The 22,889-nt window shown below is 41.7% G+C and overlaps 1 protein-coding gene across 1 annotated transcript in view; it reads left to right on the top strand.

The window, feature by feature from the left end:
* Nucleotides 1-10,320, top strand: part of NELL1 (neural EGFL like 1) — a 989,599-nt gene extending 979,279 nt beyond the window's left edge. Inside the window, exons 18-20 of the mRNA XM_075547696.1 lie at nt 4,672-4,848; nt 7,666-7,890; nt 9,939-10,320. Coding sequence (XP_075403811.1) covers nt 4,672-4,848; nt 7,666-7,890; nt 9,939-9,989 — 453 coding nt within the window. The 3' untranslated portion in view covers nt 9,990-10,320. The remainder of the gene's footprint in view (nt 1-4,671; nt 4,849-7,665; nt 7,891-9,938) is intronic.
* The last annotated feature ends 12,569 nt before the right edge of the window (nt 10,321-22,889 follow it).

Genomic DNA, 22,889 nt, shown 5'->3' with positions numbered 1-22,889 from the left:
TTGTACAATAAGCTCTTCTATAAAAATAGTATCATTTGTTTATTATGGGTCTCTTTCTATATTAGAGAAGAGTATTACTGCGACACTGATAACTGAGTTAACCAAATAGCTTCATATTGTATCTATCATTACCTTTCTAAACTTTTTTTTTATTAAAATAATTTTCCACATAGCCATTTAGGGCCACGGATAGACAAGCAAAATATATCAGAAAAGTTCTACTGATAGCTTTTGTCTGGAAGCATTTTTGTTTCGATTATTTGAACTTTCTAATTCAATTCCCCTGCTTAACTCTTGAGTCCATCACTCTCTCTGTATGTCTCTGTCTCTCTGCAAGTGCAGGTGGGTGTGTAACCTTTTATCTCCTGGTACTTTTGCAACACTATGAGTTTTTGTTCCTGAGAGATAGTAGTAAAACCATCACACACAATTTTGGGAAAAGCATTTGTCAATCTGTTATACGTAGCCAGAAAATCTTCTTTCGATTTTCTATAAAGAATGTAAGACTTTTAAGGATTTCTATGTTATTTGACATAAATCATATCCCAGTAAGTCCTATCCCATTTGGCATAGTTATCCATGAAATAGATGAAACCCCAAGGAAGGTCTATCACGTCTGCAGATGTCATAAAGCATGCACGAGGAAGGGCAAGCTACGATGTGTGACAGAACAACATTTAAAAAGCATTGTCATAAACAAAAGAGGAAATGACTCACACAAGGTGAAATATAAGAGGGATGAACATCTAATTTTGCAATTGCTGCACTAACCAAAAGCTACACAGATGGCATGGGGATTAATGAGACTTTAGTTTCTATAAACTCAATATAAGGCAAGATCATCGCACATTCAGAGTAAGTAAGAAAGTGAATATTTAAAGCAGGGTGCGTTAATGCATTAAAGAACAATCAGTGCATTGGGGAGAGGGGTTAGCATACCATGCCCACTCAGAAGCAAACCAAGAAGGAAAAAGAGAACAGGGAGGTTGATCTGGCACACCAAGCCCGTAGGATGGCATCCCTGCACCGAGAAGATTGTGGGGACAACAACAGCTATAGAAGTAGTGCGGTCTGAACCGCCCACAGTGGGGCAAAGCCAAGCCCCTAAAGAGTCACCCAAATGGACTTGAAGCTAGGAGGGGCAGCTCACGGAATTTCCCCACTTCCAGTGGGAAGGCTACCATAAAGGTCAGCAGACAGACCGGATCTATATAATTGTTGTTTTGCCTACTTGTTTCAGATAGGCATGGGAAGCAATGTGACTTATGGTCCCAGAGGGTCTTGAGGAGAGAAGGTGATGGGTGAGGGTGCAGTGAGCAAACAATGCCTTAGACAGGGGAAAAACTGTGGAATTAAAAGCAACAACAATGAGGATGTAGAGATCCTGAGGGTGTTGGAGCAATAGCAATCTAGCTGAGAGGAAGTACTAAGAGGTGAAAGTAGAGGGAACACAATGGTGGGGCAGGAAGAAGGTTAAAGGAAACAGAGCAAAGCTATGGATAAAGGTATAAACATAGGTGTGTGCATATGTAAATACATTAATCCATAAAAATAGAGGTATTGGCCTAGGTCCATATATTTATATGGCAATACACTGAGGCAGTGGACAGACTTCGGGCCTCTGATCATACCCTCTTCCCTCAATACAAGAACATTTTGTCTCTCAAACTGGCATTCTGTGATGCTCACCCTCCCAGCATAATCACTGAAGACAAAATGGGTGAAGAAAGCTGATGGTGCCCAACTATCAAAAGATATAGAATCTAAGGTCTTAAAGCCTTGAAGTTAAATAAGCAGCGATGCAGCACAGAAGCCACAACCCCATGTGGAAGAAGCACACTAGCTGGTATGATCATGAGGTGTCATCGGGACCTGGTAACAGGCATCAGAAAACCCATAACAAACAAAACATATTGTTGAGAATGAGGGGTCAGAGCAGAAACCCAAAGCCCATCTGCAAACAATGCACAAAGAAGGGACGAGTCAACCAGGGCACAGTAAAACACCGATGAAGCACACAATATTCCTCTGGTTCCTTAAGGCTTCCTCACCCTTCACTGTCATGACCCCAGTGCTGCTTCTCACTCTGGACTAGACCAGAGCATGTACACAGGCATAGATAATGATCGGCATATAACCACACACACCCCTCCAGGGGGAATAACGACGGAAATCATGGAGGGAAGGGAGACAGTGGTTGGTGTGAGATATGAAAAACAATAATTTATAATCTATCAAGGGGTCACAAGGGTGGAGGAGCAGGGAAGGTAAAAGGAAGAGATGATACCAAGGGCTCAATAGAAAGTAAATGTCTAGAAAAGAATGATGGCAACATATGCAAAAATATGCCTGGTACAATTGATGTATGGATTGTAATAAGAGCCCCCAATAACGTGATCTTTTAATAAAATAAAAATATAAAATAGTATAATTGAAAGCAAAAGGAAAAAAAAGAACCATACACAAAACAAGGTGACCATGAATCCTAATCCACTCTGTGTTGATCAGACCATCCCTGAAGAATTGTATTTAATTCTCTCTCAGATGCATTATTTGAGGAATGGATGGTTAAATATTCTGCAGTATGATTAAATGCAATGATATAGGTATATACATTATATCATAATATATATTAATTCAAGGTAAATGCTCCATTAATGGTTGTTAGTTGTTATTGTTAGGTGTAGATGGGGAGTCTATGTGCCACACAACAAAACACTGTCCCTTCCTGTGCCATTCTCACAAGTGTTGCTATGTTTATGCTCATTGCAGCTACTGCAACCTGATGTGTCAATCCGGCTCCTTGAGGATCTTCCTCTTTTTTGCTAACCTTTACTTAAACAAGCATGCTGTCCTTTCCATATGCACATTATGAACGTATTTTATAGCTGGCTCTTTTACTGATGGGGCTCGACTCAAAATGAAGAGGTCAAGGAAGCTTCACTCCATCCATCCACATGATCCAGTTCGACTCTCCTTTGAGGAGGCAGCTTTTCCCCGGTTGTATTTTGAGTGCCTCCCAACACGGAGAGCTCATCTTCCAGCGCTGTGTCTAAAGTGCTCTACTGCTGTTCCCAGGCTTTGCAGTGGCTAATCCTAGAAGTAGATGGCCGGTTCCTTCTTCATCTCTTTTTAGTCTGAAACCTCCAGTGACACATGTGCACCATGGGTGACCCTGTTCATATTTGAAATACCAATGGCACTGAAATAGCTTTCAGTATCAACCATATGTAAGCTACCATAGTGTTATTGTTTGAAATACTGAAAACTTCTGAAGGTGGGAGCAACTGTAACAGTAAAATAATACAATATTGCAGTTGAGGAGTTAAACATGCTTAACCTTCAGATGTGATAAGAGATACCTTCTAAGATTTTTAGAGTTAATCTATGGCCGCAGAGTGTGAGAATTCTATGATTGCCAAAGATGTGAATTCACATAAATAGAGATAAAGTGAAGCTTCAATTTTAACACTCAGAAATGTAGACATGCATACAATGAATAAGTTTTCCACAAGTAGGCAACTTCAAGCATAGGCGGGGAATGACTACAGAGTACATCTGCTATAGATATCATTCTAGTCTCGGTAAAGACATTTAGCTAGAAGACCTTTAAAATAACTTTGAGCCCTGAGATTCTTTTGTTAATGTTTGGAGGCAGTTAAAAACATCCATGGAAGCTCCAGGTCTTATGCTTGACCCATTCTGTACAGATTCCTTAACATTTTAGGCATTTTAATTGCCTAAGTAGTCAGTGTAGAAAGTAAAAATGAGGGATACTGCAAAATGTTTAATCCTTATGCTTAAATGTTATTTATCTCCAATTTAAGTATGAGTCCTCAGGACCAATATTTTACAGATGAGACCAAAACCCACTGCCACAGTTCAATCTAGCTCATAGCTACCCTACACGGGGTTTTGGAAGCCATAAATCTTTACTGGAGCAGATCGCCTCATCTTTCTTCACAAGAGCCCCTGGTAGTTTTGAACCACCAACCTTCCGGTTTGCCATCCCAAGCTCACCCAACAGCACCAGCGGGGCCTATAGTTTGGGGAGTTTCCGTGAGGTAGAGGGCGGTGCCTCTTGTAATAACCTGAAGGCTGTCTGTGGAAGAACGCTCCGTTAAGACTAGAAACTCTGTTGGCGCTGCTTGATGAACCACTGCCTGTGCGCTCTTATCTAAGTCACTGAGCCTCTCTGGGTCTCAGCTAAGTCTTTTGTGAAAAGGGTATAATTTCATGCCAATTTGAGTTGTACAGTGTTAGGTGGACCCACTTACTAGGGAAAGCATAATCACCTGGTTTTCCACCCATAGGATATTGATTTTATATGCATTTTAACTGCTTAGCTTAGTTATAATTCTTACTTAGAAATATGGTTTTACAAAACACTTAGAAAACATGAACTTCCAAAGGATATTATGGCTTCATTTTTAAACTGATAAACATCCCCGTTTTCATTTGGCAGCATCCAGACAAGATCAGAGAAAAGGTGTGTGTGTGCGTGCACACATGAGCATTTGAACCAAATGGGACTGTGCTCAAGGTTTTCCTGAGATGCACAAAAGGCTTGTGATGTGTTCTCTAAAGTGTTTGCAGGCCTTGGTTTTCATGATCCAGCCCATCCTCGCCTTTCCCTACTGATGAAGCCTCTTCCACTTTGCTTCTGCACAGGATGGGAAGATACTCTGCCGGAGGACAACTTGTGACTGCCAGAATCCAAACGTTGACCTTTTCTGCTGCCCGGAGTGTGACACCAGGGTCACAAGTCAATGCTTAGATCAAAATGGACACAAGCTCTACCGGAGTGGAGACAATTGGACGCACAGCTGCCAGCTGTGCCGCTGTCTGGTATGTGGGCTTTCGTTGGAAAGTCCCTTCACCCCGGAAGGAGTTACACGTTCCCTCCAATTCCTGGCTATCCATCACACTCAGTAGAGAGTAGGTAGGCCTGTGGCTAACAAAGGACACTTTCTTAAAAGGCATCTAGCTTCTCCTAATTAAAACACAGAACCCAGAAAACACCCACTCCATGGGTACTGTCCCATGTGCTAGCTCTGTGTAGTCACCATTTGATGTGTCTCGTTTCACCATGAGCATTTTGTTCCCTCCAATGTACAAGAGGTATGTGCCGTACACCGATTCCATAGGGCTTTTTACATGGTGTGTGTTACATTGAAGATGCCGCTTAGAGAGTATTAACTACTTTGTTGATAACTCCTCCATTGCGATAACTACTGCAAGTGGTGCACTTTCACATGAGACAAAAAAGGTGATTTCAGATTTCAGTTTAGAGATACGAATAGTATCATTAGATCTGAGAAAGTCCAGAGAAAAGGCTTGTTTGCTGGGTCAGGTTCTTTCTGTTTAAATTATGTCATAAACAGTGATGCTTAAGGGACATACGATCTTACTGAATGTGATGTTTCACCTGCCAGAGGACACGCCCACGAGGCACTTTCCTAGTCGACGAGCCCAGGGTGCTAGTGGCTGGGTGTCCATTATTCCACACTCACGAGAATCAATCATTCGCTCGATGGATACTGCTAGAAACCAAGGCTTCAGAGATATTGCCTCTAAGTTTCCCTGATAGATTCTAGTCTTCTAGTAAAGAGTCAAGTAATGTTACAGATCTTTCTGAAGCACAGATTGAGGAGTAAATTTCAGGGTATTCAAATTATAGCTATTGTTTCTGAACTCCCACACAACAAGAATCAAACCCAAGCTTCACACAGCTATAGAGTTTGTTCATTTATCAGACAGAAAAATTGCATTCATTTTTTAAAGCCAGTACTCAGTTACTCAGAAAATAGGTATTAATTTTAACACATGAAATTTTTATACAATGAATTTCCCAAGTGTTTCCTCCTCATCCACCCCCAGCTCCTATAGCAGCAGTTCTCAACCTGTGGGTGGGGACCCCTTTGGGGGGTCAAACAACCCTTTCACAGGGGTCGCCTGATTCATAACAGTAGCAAAATGACAGTGATGAAGTAGCAGCAAAAATAGCTTTATGGTTTGGGGGGGTCACCACCACATGAGGAACTGTATGAAAGGGTCGCGGCAAGAGGAAGGTTGAGAACCGCTATCTGACAGTATACATGACTATATCTGGAGCAGATGGAAGCTGTACCCCAAAATTAAACTTCCTGTGAGAACCATGTAAGTAATAGTTAATCAATTCTTGTATTACTCATATGCCAGATCAGGATGATGTCATGATGATCAAGATAGAAATAGTATATATTTAACCAAATTTCACAACCTGGTGGCTCTGAGCAAACCATACCTGGTAGTGGTGTCTGGTAAACATCGGACTAGCCGCTTGGCAGGCGAAAGATGAAGGTAACAGCTATGAATCAGAATCTTCTCGATGGCAGTGGGCTTTGATTTGGGACCGCAACTCTGTGCATTTTCATGATTAGAGGGTTAGAAGCTACAAAGGCGTCTGGATTTACCATCTGGAGCTGTGGTTGGTTTAGAAAATTTTGGAAGTTCATTTAATGTAAGTTGCCTTCTAAACCTCAACTCAATTTCTTTACGTTTCAAATTCCTCCACTGATATTAAGACAGTGGTTCTCGACCTTCTTAAGACCATGACCCATTCATACAGTTCCTCGTGTGGTGGTGACCCTCAAGCATACATTATTTTCCCTGCCACTTCATGCCTGTCATTTTGCTACTGTTAGGAATCGGGTGACCCCTGTAAAAGGGTCATTCGACCCCCAAAGAGGTCACGACTCACAGGTTCAGAACCACCGTATTATGAGAAGGTAAATTGTCTTCATACACTAGTCAATACCTCAAAAAAGAAAGCAAACCCTCATGGCCTTCAAGTTGACTCTAACTCGTAGTGACCCTGCGTAACCGAATCCAGCTGTTCCCGTGGGTTTCTTGGCAGGAGCAGAACAGCCTCATCTTTCTCCCACGGAGAAGCTCAAGGGAGCAGTCCCACACATACCCCACTCTGCCACCAGTGCTCCTTGCCATATATGCATTCATTCAGTCAGCATTCACAGAACAAGCATGTGCTGAGCATCAGAGAAAGAATGAGCTCTGAACCCACGAGGTCAAAAGTTAATATGGAGTGTACTAATGATTAATGATTACAAGGCTTGTAAGTATCATGATAAAAATATTATAGACTCTCATGGCACAAATCTCCAAGAAGAGAGATGTGGCAGGCTGCTGCCATAATGATTTACAACTTTGGGAACTAGAGCAGTTCTAGTCAGTCCCATGAGGGTGTTGAGTCAGAATGGACGCACTAGCCATGAGTCATCGCAGACATAGTTACTGATCTGACTACCAGCCAGAACATTAACAAGTCCAACTCCTCCAGAGCCACCTCAGAAGAGAGACTTGGTCATCTGGAAATTCTTCCAGCATAGTTCTGCTGAGCAGCACAGAGCTCACCATGAGTCAGAGCGAGCTCCAGAAAAGCTGTTCACCTGGTAACAGAGGGGGGCCCGAACCCTCCTCTCTGGGGGGCTAGTGTATATGTGATCCCTGTGGTCAGTCCCCAAGGGAGTGCTCTTGTACCCACAGTGCTAAGTAGGAACCATCACCAAGGAAGAAAATAATCATGCCCTCTTTCTCTCCTGGGATTTTGGGAATAGAATTATGCCTAACAATGATGATAAAGCATGTTTTGTTTTCTCTCTGTAGGAAGGTGAGGTAGACTGCTGGCCACTTGCTTGCCCCAATTTGAGCTGTGAGTACAGGGCCATCTTGGAAGGGGAGTGCTGCCCCCGCTGTGTCAGTGACCCCTGCCTGGCTGACAACATTACCTATGACATCAGGAAGACTTGCCTGGACAGCTATGGGGTTTCAAGGCTCAGCGGCTCAGTGTGGACAATGGCGGGATCTCCCTGCACAACCTGCAAATGCAAGGTAATTGGATGTCCTGGGGATAATTAGGCCTTGAATGATTGGCAGGAAACACTCACAGGAGGTCCACTGCTGAGCTTTCTGACTGTGCAGGTGCCGTGTGATACAGCAGACACACAGGCAGGCACCAGCCTCTCACTCTGGGGTTAACGTGTCTGAATGGACGATAGCTGGCCCTTGTATAAAGGCAAATTCCAAATGAACATGGAAGACAATGGCTTTCTCTCTTCCCTTTAAACTATGAATTTTTTTAACAATTGGCAGCAGAACCAATGATGGCTGATTTTGGCTATTTTGACCTACATATTTAAAGGGAGGAGAAAAAAATCTACTTCCTTTCACCCTGGAAAAAATTTTTACAAGCTCTTTCATGTAAAATCAAATGTGCTCTGTGAAGTTTATTTATGGACAATGACTAATGCTGGACCTGAAGCTCTTGCGGTAGCATTTACTTTTGGGGGGTTATTTTCTGATTTGGGTGTTTTGTCTGTTTGAGAGGCATCCTGAAAGCTCCTTAAGTTTGACAGTCTGACCTCTCCCTTCCTTCGTGAGGTCCTGTGACTGTAGCCTAGGGGTAGCAAAGTCCCCACATCCATTCTCATTGAGGTGAATCCAACTCAGTAAGTATATGTGTGTACATATATTTATACACATGTGTGTTACACACTTCTACATTAGTCTTAAAAACTCACAGGGCCAGTTCTGCTACCTTGTCCAGTAGCATTGCATAGTCTCAGAAACCATATAGTGTGTGTGTGCACACAGTTTCTGAGACTATGCATCTTTATGCTGCACATAGCTGCTGTGTTTGAACTGCCGACCTTATGGATAGCAGCCAAGTGCCTCAGGATACTCCTTGGGGCAAGGAAAAACCAAACCCACTGCCACCAAGTTAATGCCTACTAATAGTGACCCTACTGGGCAGGGTCTAAGTGCCCCTGTGAGTATCCGAGACTGTGAGTCTTTCCAGAAGTGGAAAGCTTCATCTTTCTCCAATGGAGCTGGCTGGTGGTTTGGAACTACTGACCTTGTGCTTAACAGCCCAATGCATACCTACTACACCAAGACTAAGCAAGTTTAAAACTACTCATCATCTGGGTTCCATCAAGCCCCCGCTCAACTTCGGGCATCAAGCAACTATTAATATGGATTCTTTTGTGGGGGGGATATCATGTCATGATACAGCTCCCCCACAAAAGGATAAGATCAGGCTGCATACCATGAAAGAGTCATTATCTGATTGGCACCATCAACCTCAGAAAGCAAAATGTCCAGGTGGCATGGAGAGGTATAGTATCCAGTATTGTTTCTTTGAGGATGGTGATAAACAGCCCTGATGGTGCACCAGTTAAGCCCTGGTGGTGCACCAGTTGCTAGCCAATAGGTTAGCAGTTAGATCCGTTCTTTTTCCAGCATCTATTTCTTTAGAGATTACTACCTTGACAACGCTCAGGGGGCAATTTCCTCTTTCTTAACTAGGGTCCCGATTGACATGACCACCCCTAACAGCAGCAGCCAGGGGAGTAACGAAGGAAAATTTACATTAATACTAAAACATATGCTTAATGACTTTCTACAATTTTTTTTTTACCTCTAAAGATGCACTGTGTCCTTCAGAGTCAAGACGGTATCTATTTCTAAACTGCAAGCCTTTCAGGAACTGCTCATAGATTTGACTTTGGAATCCTGTGGGGGAATTGTCATCTTTCACTGGATTCTTTTTGAAAGAATCAAACGTTGTTGTTTTTAAATAAGTCCAGCGAGTAAGTTGTGTGGCATCTTGTAGAAATGCGAGGGCACAATTTCCAGGGCGGTTTCAGCCCAGAGAAGGGGACAGGTCTGTACTGCTAGCACAACCCCAGCAAGAGGAACCTTTCTCGGCCATTTTTCACTCCTAAAGTTTTTGTTTGCTTGATTTTAGTGATTTTTCTACAGCTTTCTAAAAGGTTGTCTCAAAATGCGGAGGTTTGTTTGGAATGTAAATCGGCAGCCTAGCAGTTGACACATAGTCTGTGTCTCACATGACTTACACGTGCGTCTTTGTTGCACAGAATGGAAGTGTCTGCTGCTCTGTGGATTTGGATTGTCTTCCTAACAACTGAAGTATTGAAACGGACTCATCGCTGGAAGAAACGGACAAAGTGACCATCGAGCATGATACGGAGAGGGAGTTGGTGTTTGGCACTGCAGACAATTACCAAAGTCTCCATCGGAGGAAGGTGTTTGGGGTTACCTTTGAAGACCTACCGCTTTGCTCATTCTTGCTAGCCTAGTCCAGGTGCCCACAGTGCGGTGCAGTTAAGTCTATGGTTGTTACGAGAAGTTACCCGTGTTGTAAATCACATGTTTCCCTTATCAGATCATTTGCAAAGACATTTAAGTGATCTCATGGTAAATGTTGCTGTATGTTTTTGTTTGTTTGGTGTAATGACATAAGAGAGACTTGGCTCCTTTTATTTATTTTCTGGATTTTTGGATCAAATTCTGCAAATAAAGTTGCCTGTTGTGATTTTTGTCCCAATCCACTGCATACTAATGTCCCTGTCAACTATATTGATAGAAACAGGTACGTAGAATACAATGGCATCATTCATTGACACACTTTGAAACCCAGGCATTCAATTTGAATAGACTGAAGGCCTTATGATATAATAATAGGGAAAAGACAGCAAACAGAATGAAATGAGGTTTTCTTCTTTTGTTTTTTAGGAAAACCAGAAGAACCCTGTTATCTCTTACAAATAAATTGAAGCAAAATCTCAATCCCAGATTTAGAGGCAGCAAACTTTACAACCCATTTGGCATTGAAAGACTAAATATCTCTACATCAATTTTGTGTCGTATTTAATAATTTACAAGACACTGAGAGCATTGTGAGTTACACTTTGGGCTGCTAAGGTTTAGGTCAGCAGTTCAAACCCACCAACCCTTGGAAGAAAGATGAAGCTTTTTGTTGCTATACAGGTTGACTGTCTCAACAATCTAAAGGGGGCAGGCTCTACTCTGTTCTATAGAATTTCCGAGAATCAGATTCAACTCAATGGAAATGAGTTTGATGTTTTTCATCACAGAAGATTACATTGCCTATTACTAAATTAAAGAGTCCTAATCAAGCAATTAATTCATTCGGACCTATTTGGTTTATAGTATGTTGAGTTGAGTAACCAGGTCTACTAATTTCTGTCCAGTAATATTTCCCTCTAAACCATGATGGCTCCTGGGTAAGTTAAAAAAAATCTTTTAAGAAAACCTTTTTGTACATTCTTTTGGAACAACAAATGTTTCTATTTGAAACACTACCATATTTTAAAGAGTTGACAGTTATTGAGTTATACTAAATGAATAAAATATACAATTCCTATTTTACTTGAGTTGAAAATTCCAGGGGAGGTTATAGTTTCAGGTAAATCCCATTTCAGTGGTTTATAATGCCTAAGCCGCCTATGATCATTCTCATTCAGAGTCCAGTTAGTGCATGGATTTTCTTTCAACACAAAAAAATGTCTTACTTGTGAGTCACTCGTGCTAAAAATGATAGATTAATGTTCCAAAACAACTGGAGAATTATTCATTAAAAATGGCAAACTCAGACCACCATTCATCGGGGTCCGTCCATTACTCAGTCTTCTTGTGTGAAAATGGATCTATGTGACATTAATTTCTTGGACTAAACTCAGACAAGAACAGCTTCAGGACCATACTTGAGAACTACAACTGTAGTATGGTTTGAGCACATAGTTCTATTTAATTCTTCCTTGCTACTGTACAATGAAGAACTTGAAGATTTTTCTTCTGAAAATGAAACTCCATTGAAAATGACTTTGCAATCTTCATTGGAAAACTACAGGCATTTGAGAGGCAATGTGTGATTATCCCCGTCTAGGGTTGGCAAACTGCTATTGCAGGTGAGATCCCGTCCTCTGCTAGTATGACTGGAAGGCAGCCACCCCCACTGTCTACTCCTGCTGAGCTGCAATGGCAGGGTGGACTCATCCTAGCAGACCTCATGGCCGGTACAGCTGACCCCTCACGTAGATGAGGACGGGACTTCAGTGTGAGTTCTGCAAACATCACAGTGTTATTTGTTATGTGTTCATACTTTACTGCAATGTCATTAGCTGTGATAACTCATCTGATAATACTCATATTTTATAACTAAAATCATTAGAACCAATACTTTTGTCTTTTCATTTTAGACCCGGTGGGGAAAATTTACTATCTGCTAACTTGATGACAAAATGTTATTGATATTTAGTAGCACACTTTAAAATACTCCCAGCTCCTGTCAATAAGAGTTTTACTTCCAATAAAATAAGTGATGACTTTTACTTACTTTAAAAATATTGAATCTTACATACATAAAGTCCTCTGCAGTCTCTGCTAGCAAAGCCATAAAGGAACAAAACTGATCACTGCGGTATAGATCAGCACTGGGTGGGCCTGTAGAAGGTGCTGACAAGTTTGAATCTTTTAGGAATTCTTATTGAAACAAGTTACTATATTCTTGGCCTAGAAGTTGAGAAAAATGAGTGTTTGTTTATTGTGGTAAATTTTCTGAAGGAATATACTTAATTCTGATTCTATATTTTGCAGTGTAAAGTGAGTGTCCCTTTAATGAACAGAAGAAGCATTTAGAAATCTGTCTTCTTACAAACCAGAGCTAGAGTTTGTACCACTCTCTCTATAAAAATGCTGACATATGCTTTGGTAAGAAACTGATGATGAATACAAAACAAATCATGTATCTGCTATTAATTATAAATAGTATGAAATCAGTTTTAGTCAATGGAATACAATTTGGGAAGAAATGAAAATCCTATGAATGAGCCTAACACATTTCTGTGAAACACAAAGTTTGTCTCTCTGGTGGATTACATGTGACTCAATTCTCTCTCCCTCCATCCTTTCCTTTCCTCCATTTTTCCTCTTTCTATGCACCATATACGTGTTTTTCTTATTTCCCAAAGCTTCCTCTCCTCTAAGCTGATAGCTCTGGGTCTATGTCACTGTTATAGGACTTTAATGCACATTTTCCTTTTATTGTGGTTACACACATGTGTTTACACACCTTGTTGGGTTGTACGCTAACATAGTGCCTTACACAGAGTGGATTTTCAATGAAGTCATTAAACATTGAATTCATAGATTTTCATGGAATCAAAAGGCTATTGGAAATACTCCTGTAGAGCAGTTCTCAACAATAAGGTCCTTTAAAAACATCAAGTCCATTTACTACTTGAATGTAAGGTTCCCATAGTAGCAGAGTTTTCTGGTTGGAGCAGAAGTTGGAGAAGTGGCGCTCCTTAGGACCCCTTATCATCACTCCTGTTCTGGGTGCGCACACACACACATACACACATACGCGCACGGAGAAAACCCAGCGAGCACCTTTTCTTCCACAGATAAGGAAGCCCGCCCCGAAGGGCGCCAATGGCTTGCCTAATGATCACAGCCTAGAACTCTAGCACCAACCCTCTGCTTGCCTCTATCTCATCCTACTAATGACAGATATGTTTCTGCTTTTCCATTTAAAGTAAGCTTGTATTGCCTCTTCTAATTGGATGCACTGACGACAATCGCTGGTAAACGGTAATCCCTATTATCACCTCTGTGTTTCATGTCGCTCAGAACGGTGAGGTAGTGGTCTGAAAATTCTAGTAAGGGCTGCTAGGAAAGCTGCAGATGGAAAGCCCAAACAACATCCTGGCTACACCTCAGGTAGTCTTTTACGCACTCTCCTTCCTTATAAGGAAATAATTGCCGCAACATCTAAATTTAAAAAGCCAATCCCTCCTTTCTTAAGATTAAAACATAGACACATACTCTTAAAATGAAAATAAGGGTAATTGGTTTTTGAGGCAAGAAGTCAACCTCTTAGGAAGTATCAAAAATATGCAAACATACAAAAATGCAAATTTAGCTACAGTAATTGACAATATGTCATTCTTATAAGAATGCATTCATGTTTTGACAAGAACTTGAATAAGGACACTTAATAGCTTTTGTAACAGCTGTGGGTTAGGCACCGGGCTGCTAACAACAAGGTGAGTGATTCAGACAGGCCGGCCACTCTTCAGGAGGATGACGCTGTCAGCAGTGTGGATGTACACGCTCAGAAACGCTACAGGATCACTAGGAATCAGGATCAACTGCAGGGCAGTGAGTTGGGTCTCATCTTGAGAAAGAGCCAAGTGAAGATCAGCATGGGCAGTGGGAGTACTTTTTTAACTGCAAAAATGTATATAATACTTGTCTCACAATTAAAACAGTATCAGCAACTTGGGGAGAGTTGATGACATTTAGTGGAAAATAGAGTGGAAATGTGGGATGAACCATGCCGTGATGGTTGCACAGAATGAAGCATTATTTTAGATTGTGTTTGCAAATAGAGCCGACATGATTCTGTTGTGCGCACGGCACTTGGGGAAGAACCTTGGGATATTCCATATATTTGAAAGAAAAAAAAACTTATTGGAGGAGGAGATGTTGTTTAAATTAGAATCTATGTTCAGGGTTATAGCAGGTTCAAAATAGGCCTAAACATTAAATGGCCATCTATTTCAAGAGCTACATGAGGGGTGAGCTTGGGGACGGGGGTGGGGGGGGGGAAGGATTGGGAGGACACGGATAGTGCACTCTTCAAAGGCTCAGTACGTGGTCAGGCAGGGCTAATTGTTGCCAATTAAAAATGTGAGGCCAGTTTTCACAAACTCCTCAGTTTTTCAAGAAAAAGAATAAAATTTCAAAATCTGATCTTAAGATTTTTAAGTTTTGTAACTATATTCTTAAAGATGCATCCAATTCAAATCACACAAAATATGTCTATGGACTGATGTGACCCTTAAACAGCCATTCTGACACAGCATAAAGCCACGGGAAACCTGAGTTTTCTTTTAAACTATCAAATAGATCACTACTCTGGTTGCTTTTCTTTCTAATCTTTCCTCACTCCCCTTTTATGTTTTTTGTTAATATGGTATATATTTGCATTCACACCCCAACATATCCTTATTACGTTATTTGTTTCTACAAAGTACACATGTCGATATTCTATTGCTTAGTTCAATTCTTCCAGAACTGCATCCCTGCCTTCGGAGGTGCAGGGAATGGAACATCGGCATTCCGCCCATTGGAGAGCATTGGCAGTACGTTGTACATATTTTTATTTCGGAAGCAACTGGTATGTTTGTAGAAAGTGCTCATTCAGAAGACTGAAGATGAATTGTCTCCCCTTGTCAGAACCCTTCAACATCAAGGGAATGGAAGAAGGTGTGTGTGGATAGACTAGGCACAAATGGGAATGTGCTCAGCACACTGAAATGGTGTGGGCACTTACTGGAGAGCCAAGAGAGCTGGACTCTCAGAGCACAGAGGAAGGCAAAGGAAAGCACATGAGCTCCTGGCGGCCTCCCTGAGTGAAGTGTCATAGGCAGACAGAAAGGGGAAAACAAAACAGAGCCTATCTTCTCCTTAGCAATGGGAGAACTTCTTGGTCACCACTGCTGCCCATCTGAGAAAGGAATGTTGGGCATTCCTCTCTGTTTTAGAAATTTCTTAGAATGCAGGAAATATTATCGGGGGGAAACCATCTTGTAGTGAAAGGAATGAAATTGAAATTAAAAATAGGCTTGTGTATTTGCCTCCTTTGATTGGTGTAACAAACAGGCATGGAAGTGGTGGCCTAAGGCCATAGAAATGTGTCTTCTCATACTAAGATACAACAAAAAATGGTCAATCTGATACTGATCAGGAATTGCTATCAGATGCATAAGCCAAGCGGAGTGAATTCTCATCTGAAAGTTAAGCCGAGTATGTCCCCCTCACACGTGACAGTTTTCCAGAGAAACCTTGAAGAGGATGCACTCTGTAAGCCTTGGGTGTGACTCGTGCATTCGTTGCAAGTATCCTTCACTAGCAGGATAAGAAGAACCTTTCCCCCGGTCTATCTGATGGCACCCAATCATCGCGCTTGTCATCTGTGCCATTGAGTTTATTAACTATGCATTTGTACTGATCCCTGCTTTTCATCAAAGAACCCACCCAAAGAAAACTATGGGCATTTTGTGCTCAGGAAGAACCTAAGGGACACAAGTGCCCTCCTACCAATCATCTAAGCCAGTGGTTCTCAACTTTCCTCACGCCGCGACCCTTTCGTACAGTTCCTCATGTGGTGACATGCCCCGCCCCTGACCATAACATTATTTTTGTTGCTACTTCATCACTGATTTTGCTACTGTTATGAACTGGGCGACCCCTGTGAAAGGGTCATTTGACCCCCAAAGGGGATTCAACCCACAGGTTGAGAACCGCTGATTTAAACAATGCTTAGTGGGTCACTGACCCAGGCTCTATTTTCTTTAGATTCAGGGAAGAGGATAGAATGAATCTTTACTCAACAGACATGCACTGAGCATATGCAAATATACTTTACTTAATACAACAGCCTGAAAAGTTGGGGATAATTATCCTCATTTTGCTGATGAGAAAATTCCTTTGCCTTAAGACACACAAATGCGAGGAGAGGGGTTTTGTTTGTTTCTCATTCAAAAGCTATGTGGAATCGTGGGAGAGATTTACAAAGGAAGACGTGAAGCTGCCTTGGGTGAGTAACAGGAAAGCTTTGACAGAAAGATGGACAGAAAAACGAAATCAATAGCTGGACAGGAGTGGGCAGGGACATCGATTAGAAGAAATCGTTTTTCTCTGGCTCCGTGAGTGTGGCTGAGTTTCAAAGGCCCTGAGATCCTAGTCCAGCTCTTGAAGGATCACCATTTTATTCTAATTTTCAGAACACTCTGCGGTGCTGCATTTGATGGAATAGTCTATGCCTAGCACATGCATGGCTAGAAGGCTCTCCTCTCCCCAGGATTCAGCAGCTGTTAATTGTCACGTTCCCATTCCGGGTGAGGTGGGTAATTGATTTCAGCTGTCTGCCACCACCCCACTGCGGCTCTCCTGCACCCTGTGTCTCTTCATTTGTTCTCAGGAACAGGCTTGCCTCCTAAGCTGGGAAATGCAGGCTATTGTCCAGGCCCTGGCAGAAGCCTGTCAATCATCTGCCTTTGGCCTCTGGATCTCCATGGTTTAGTCACACTGCTTTTCAGTGGGGAGATTTATTTTCCTAGTCACTTTGCATAGCAGTCTTGGCGGGGGGTGTGTGTGTGAGAGAAATCATTCTTACCCACGATGGGCAAAACTACTAAAAATGTCTACTGTCGGGAGCGCGCGCGCGCACACACACACGTAAATAATATGTTGTGAAAAAGAGAAATTGAAGAGTAAAGCTCAGTACCTCAGACCAAGAGCAAAGGCCAGCCCGCTCCTGTGAAGCCCAAGAGAGGAAGAAGCAGCGGCACGTGGCGCTCACAGGTCAGACAGCAGTGAGTGAATCTGGGCCCCACCGGGGAGCACAAAAACCGAAAGGAGTGGGATTTGGGTGTGTGTCTTGAGAAGCGGGGCCACCCCTCACCCTACCACCTGTACACATCTTCATTCAGAGAATTCTTTCTCAGTGTCAAACTATCGACCCCTTTCATTGATGTCTTATACTTGCACTCGTTTATCGAAACAGTCTATTTGCTAAATGTTGACCGGATTCTTTTATGAAACTCCTACTTTGGATAATAGTGTTTGAGGAAGGAAGCCTACCTCTCAAGTGGACAACTATTTCTAATCGACGATTAATAATTACTGAATGCGCTAATTGAAAGGACACTGTTCTAGGTTGTGTGTACTCAGTAAACTGAATTCAAATTCAGACTTCACACTGGTTTTGAGAACTTTGGTAGCTTTATTGAAGGTTTCTAAGCAAGTTTTCTTATCGCTAAAATAGAAGAGTAATTCAATCTTGTAGTTGATATAAATGTTAGAAACTATTACTTTTACTGATGTGAGGGGAATCGTATGAATAATAAAGATGAGTTTTTAACATAATGAAAGTCCTATCTGTGGTAGAAAGAATAATCACTGCTCAGAGATGTACATCTGCTAATCTCCAAGAGCTGTGATTACACTGGGTGAAATGGCAAAGGGGAATTAAAGCAGGAGATGAAATTAAGGCTGCTAATCATCCTGAAATAGGGAGAATTGTGAATTTTCCAGGTGGACCCAATATAATTACAAAGTTCCTCAAATGTGGAAATAGGAAGGCCAGAGAATCGGTATCAGTGCCCCAGGATGTAAAACAGACTCCAGTGGCTACTGATTTTTTAAATCTGGATGAGGGCCAAGAAGACGACGGGAGATGGGTGACATTTAGGCACTGGTATGACAAGAAAATGAATTTTCCCTTAGAGCCTCCAAAAGGTAATCAAGCCCACAGATACCTTGGATTTTTCCCAACAAGTCCCGTTTTGAGTTTCTGACTTCCAAATCTGTGCAATAATAAAACTGTGTGGTTTTAAGCCACCAGAAGTTTGTATTAATTTGCTACAATGACAATAGATAATGAATGCATTTCATTCACTCCAAAATGGTATGTTTAGTATATATAAAAGATATAGGGGAAATGTTACTGGTATTCAAAGCAAAATACCACTTCCAGATGATTGGATAAAATACACAGTATTGGTTAAATTGATCAAGAAAACATAACTGGATAAACAAACTCCTAAGACTAGGCACTCATTGTGCTAATGTTTAACACAAAGACTGATCTATTTTTGAAGAAGATAGAATATGCAGTGAATGAATGAGCAGTGGCAGGTTGTGGCCTCAAGAGTTCAGCTGAGCCAGATTAGTCCAGCCTTCTGGAAGATTCTGAGCCAGTCAGCAGGTTTGTAGATATCCAGGGTCAACGATGACAGAAAATTAAAAGAAGAATAAACTGTGTTAACTGAGCCCTGATGATTTTCTGGCACTAATAGTAGGATGTCTTTCTTAGTTTTTATACTCTTGAGAAGTATGTCATGGTAGGTTTGGTTTTGTGAGGAGGACATAACATGGTCTGATTCCCTATGGAGACATATGCATGAAGCTGTATCTACCAGAGAGCTAAGTGGTACATGGTATAAGAACACATGAAAAAGTTTAGAAACACAGGACAAGTAGAGCCAGCCGAAACTAGCTTGAATCTGGACTTTGAATTAGACCACCCTATTGAGAATTTCCATTTTCACTCAAGAACCAGTTGAGGCTCAGATTTCACCTTAAAATCACCCAGGGATCCTGTTAAACGGTAGATTCTGAGTCAGTGTATCTGACGTGGAAACGGAAATTATCAACTTGGGGTCAAATTGAAATAGCTCAGAAGGCTTGGGTTGAATCTCAGTTCTACTACTTCCTAGCTGGGTCATCTGTGAACAGATTTTCCCTGTGTATCAGTACTTACATTGTTATTTCTAAGAGAAGAGTTAATTCCCCCCCCCCCACCTAAAGGGCTTTTATAATATTAAGAATTATTTTGTAAAATACATTTTATTTGTGCTCAGTGGGGAGGGGTTGTTATTATTAGCAGAGACTTCCTTGATTTTTCTCAGATTGGACAAGTTTCTCTACCTGTTTGCCACATCGTTGGAAGGTTTGGGTTAAGGACAGAAATATTCATTTTGGATCATGCCCCACAAGGCCACAAGCATTCATGGATGCACACTCCCTTGCATCATCCTCTTGGGAAACTACGTAACAGCTAGACAGGGGGCTGGGGCATGGTCTTCACAGTTCCAAATATCTTGGCCACACTGATAAGCCATGAAGTAAATTCACAGTATTATCTGGCTGTCCTCACCAACGGCCCATGTCGCTAAAGATATGAATGATAAACTTTAAAATATTAAGGTACTTTGAGGGAAAAAAACAATTCTAAAATGATGAACAGTTCAAACCAGCTGGAAAACTCAACAATTTTTATTCTTTGGTCAGGCAGCATGAGGAAACAAAACTGTGACAAAGGGATATAGGAGAGATGTGTGGTTGCAAGCAAGTGGATAATGATTGTAAATGATTTACCTGCTGGCCAAAGGCTCCACAATCCCAACGGTAAAGAGCACACAGGTAATTTGAAGTTATTTGTTCTGATAAATACTGAGCTGCTAAAACAGTTGAGTATTGCGTCTCAGAACAACTGCAGGGGAAGAAACTTTTTTTTTTTTTTTTTTACCTAGGAAGGGACTTACAAAGAACTTTATTCCTCAGCAGAGTTAATAAATGGAGGGAAGAAAGAATATATTTGATGGTACTTTGGAAATAATAAAGGACAAAAGATCATTTCAAATACAGAGAAGATATTGAGTAGATTTGGGTTCAAAGTCCCTCTACTTGGACAGCTTCACCAAACCTACACCTAGTTGCTATTATGTGCATGGAGTCTACCAAATATAGGCAGTCCAGAAAGACAAACAAGGTCTGTTCCTAACGGTGCCTTCAAGCCAAACTTGTAGGTAACTCGAAACAGATGGATGGCTTCCTATTTAGCTTGGTTTCTGTGCAAGGAAAGGATCAAAGGCGTTTCCGAGATGGTAGAGCTGCACAGGCAGAAAGTGAAGGTGAGCGTGAGGAGTTTGTTGTAAGTACATGTCGGTTCAACCATTTCACAGTGAGAGCGAATTGATACAACGTAAAGGGCAAGTCCATTCCCAACCAGGGGTTTACTGTAGTCTCTTGCCTCCCCACCCTCAACCTTCCCCGAAACCCAACTGTTTTATTGTGAACTGGGTGAACATTTACAGAGTATTGGTTTTCAATTCAACAATGTGTGCACATTTTGCTTCATTTAATTTCAATCCCCATAATATATAACACCTCTTATCCCACTTCCGTGTTTCCATTTCTCCTCTTCCTAACCTCTCTGGACTTTGTTTTTTGATAAATGCTACATTCTGACTTCAAATGGTTACTTATTATAAAGTTTGTGTACCTCCCTAGTGCGATTGTTCCCATTAAAGATCAGTCTATTGTTTGGCTACAAATTGAGCCATGGGGGTAAGTTCAGGAGCAGGTTGGAAGAAAGAAAAACTGGAACAAAGCTTACATTTTTTTAAGAAAAAGAATAGGCTTACTGTAGTCCCTTTGAAGATGCCCCCATCAAACCATATCAGTCACTATTTACTGGACACCCAGCAAGGAACTATAAACATGGGTATATTTCAAAGCAAATATATTCAGGTGTTCAGAAGGAAGCCTAGTGAAAAGAGATCCCAATGTGTATTTGGAATAGGTGAGTCATTTCCTCTCCCACCCAGATTATAATACTGATTGAAGGCAAGGAATCTATAAAGACCTGTTCCTCCCACTCCCAGAGACCAGAGCATCAAGGATCAAGTTAGATAAATGTGATTGCATCACTGCATTGCTTTTGAGAAAAAAACTTGTAAGGAAGCAACTTATATTAAGAACCACACATGAGATCCTGCAATTACTCTATCCAGATACAATTATCTAGATAAGTTAGGAAAAAGATAACAAACATAATTGCTTAAATTGTTTAGATGATAGGAAGGAGGGAGAGTTAAATTGAAGCTCTCATGCTAAATTATAGACCTCTCCTTGGGACTTGGAGAAGTATGTATTATATTCATCAACTGTATGCCAGTCATGGAAGGAAAAGGTGCTTGTCTTTGAAATTAAGATTCAGATGGGGTAATACATTATGAATTTACAAGCTGTATGCTAAGTATTGTGATAGAGTTCATCCAGGACAGATAACTCCTTCAGGACCAGTGGTGAGAGTGGAGATGCCTGGAGGGTGGAGAGAATATGGGGTAAAAGGGGGGAACTGATTACAGGAATCTACATATGACCTCCTCTCTGGGGAAGGGACAGCAGTGAAGAAGGCAGGGGGAGACATCGGACAGTGTAATATATGACAAAATAATATTTATTAATTATGAAGGGCTCATAAGATAGGGGGCAGTAGGGAGGGAGGGGGAAAATGAGCAGCAGATATAAAGGGCTCAAGTAGAAGGAAAATATTTTGAGAATGATGATAGCAACAAATCTACATATGTTCTTGACATAATGGATGTATGTATGGATTGTGATGAGAATTGTATGAGCCCCCAATAACATGATTAAATTAAAAAATTATGATTATGGGGGCAATAGACATATGTGCATATATTTATAGGTTCAGTAGTGGGGTAGCAGATGGACATTGGGCCTCCTCATGCATAATCCCCCAATACAATAGCACCTTGCCCTGCTAAACGGTCATTGCAGGATACCCACCTTCCCGACATGATCACTGAAGACAGATGTGTGTGTAAGCAAATGTGGTGAAGAAAGCTGATGGTGCCCAGCTATCAAAAAGATATAGCATCTGGGGTCCTCAAGGCTTGAAGGCAAACAAGCGGCCATCTAGCTCAGAAGCAACAAAGCTGACAGAGAAGAAACACACGGCCTAAGCGAATACAAGGTGTTGAATGGACCATGTAGCAGACACGAAGGAACAAAAACAATCATTGCGTGATCACCTTCCTCACATAATCGCTGAAGACGAAAGTGTGCATAAGCAAGTGTGGTGAAGAAGTCGGTTGGTGCCCGGCTACTGAGAGATATAGCATCTGGGGACTTAAAGGCTTGAAAGCAAATAAGCGGCCATCTAGCCCAGAAGCAACAAAGCCCACACGGAAGCAGCACACCAACATGGGTGATCGTGAAGGGCAGAGGAGACCAGGTCTCAAACAACAAAGGTGGGCTGAGAATCACATCACCGTGAATGAGGGGGAGTACATGATGGGGACCCAATGCCCATCTGTAGACAGCTGGACATCCCTTCCAGAGGGGTAGTGGGGAGGAGATGAGTCACTCAGGGTTCAGTATAGCAACAATGAAACTCAAAACCTTCCTCTAGTACCTGAACGCTTCCTCCCCTCCCAATTATCATGACCCCAATTCTACCTTGCGGACCTGGTTATACCAGAGGATGTACAGCAGTGCAATAGGTATCTGGAAACACAGGGAACCTAGGACAGACAAACCCCTCAACACCAGCGGTGGGAGTGGCGACACCAGGAGGGAAGGTGGTGTAGAAAGGGAGAACCAATCTCGGAGATCTATGTGTAACC

This window comes from Tenrec ecaudatus, chromosome 4, assembly GCF_050624435.1.
Source record: "Tenrec ecaudatus isolate mTenEca1 chromosome 4, mTenEca1.hap1, whole genome shotgun sequence".
Taxonomy (NCBI): domain Eukaryota; kingdom Metazoa; phylum Chordata; class Mammalia; order Afrosoricida; family Tenrecidae; genus Tenrec; species Tenrec ecaudatus.
Note: the sequence above shows the minus strand (reverse complement) of the source record. Positions and strands in the feature narration are given on the sequence as shown.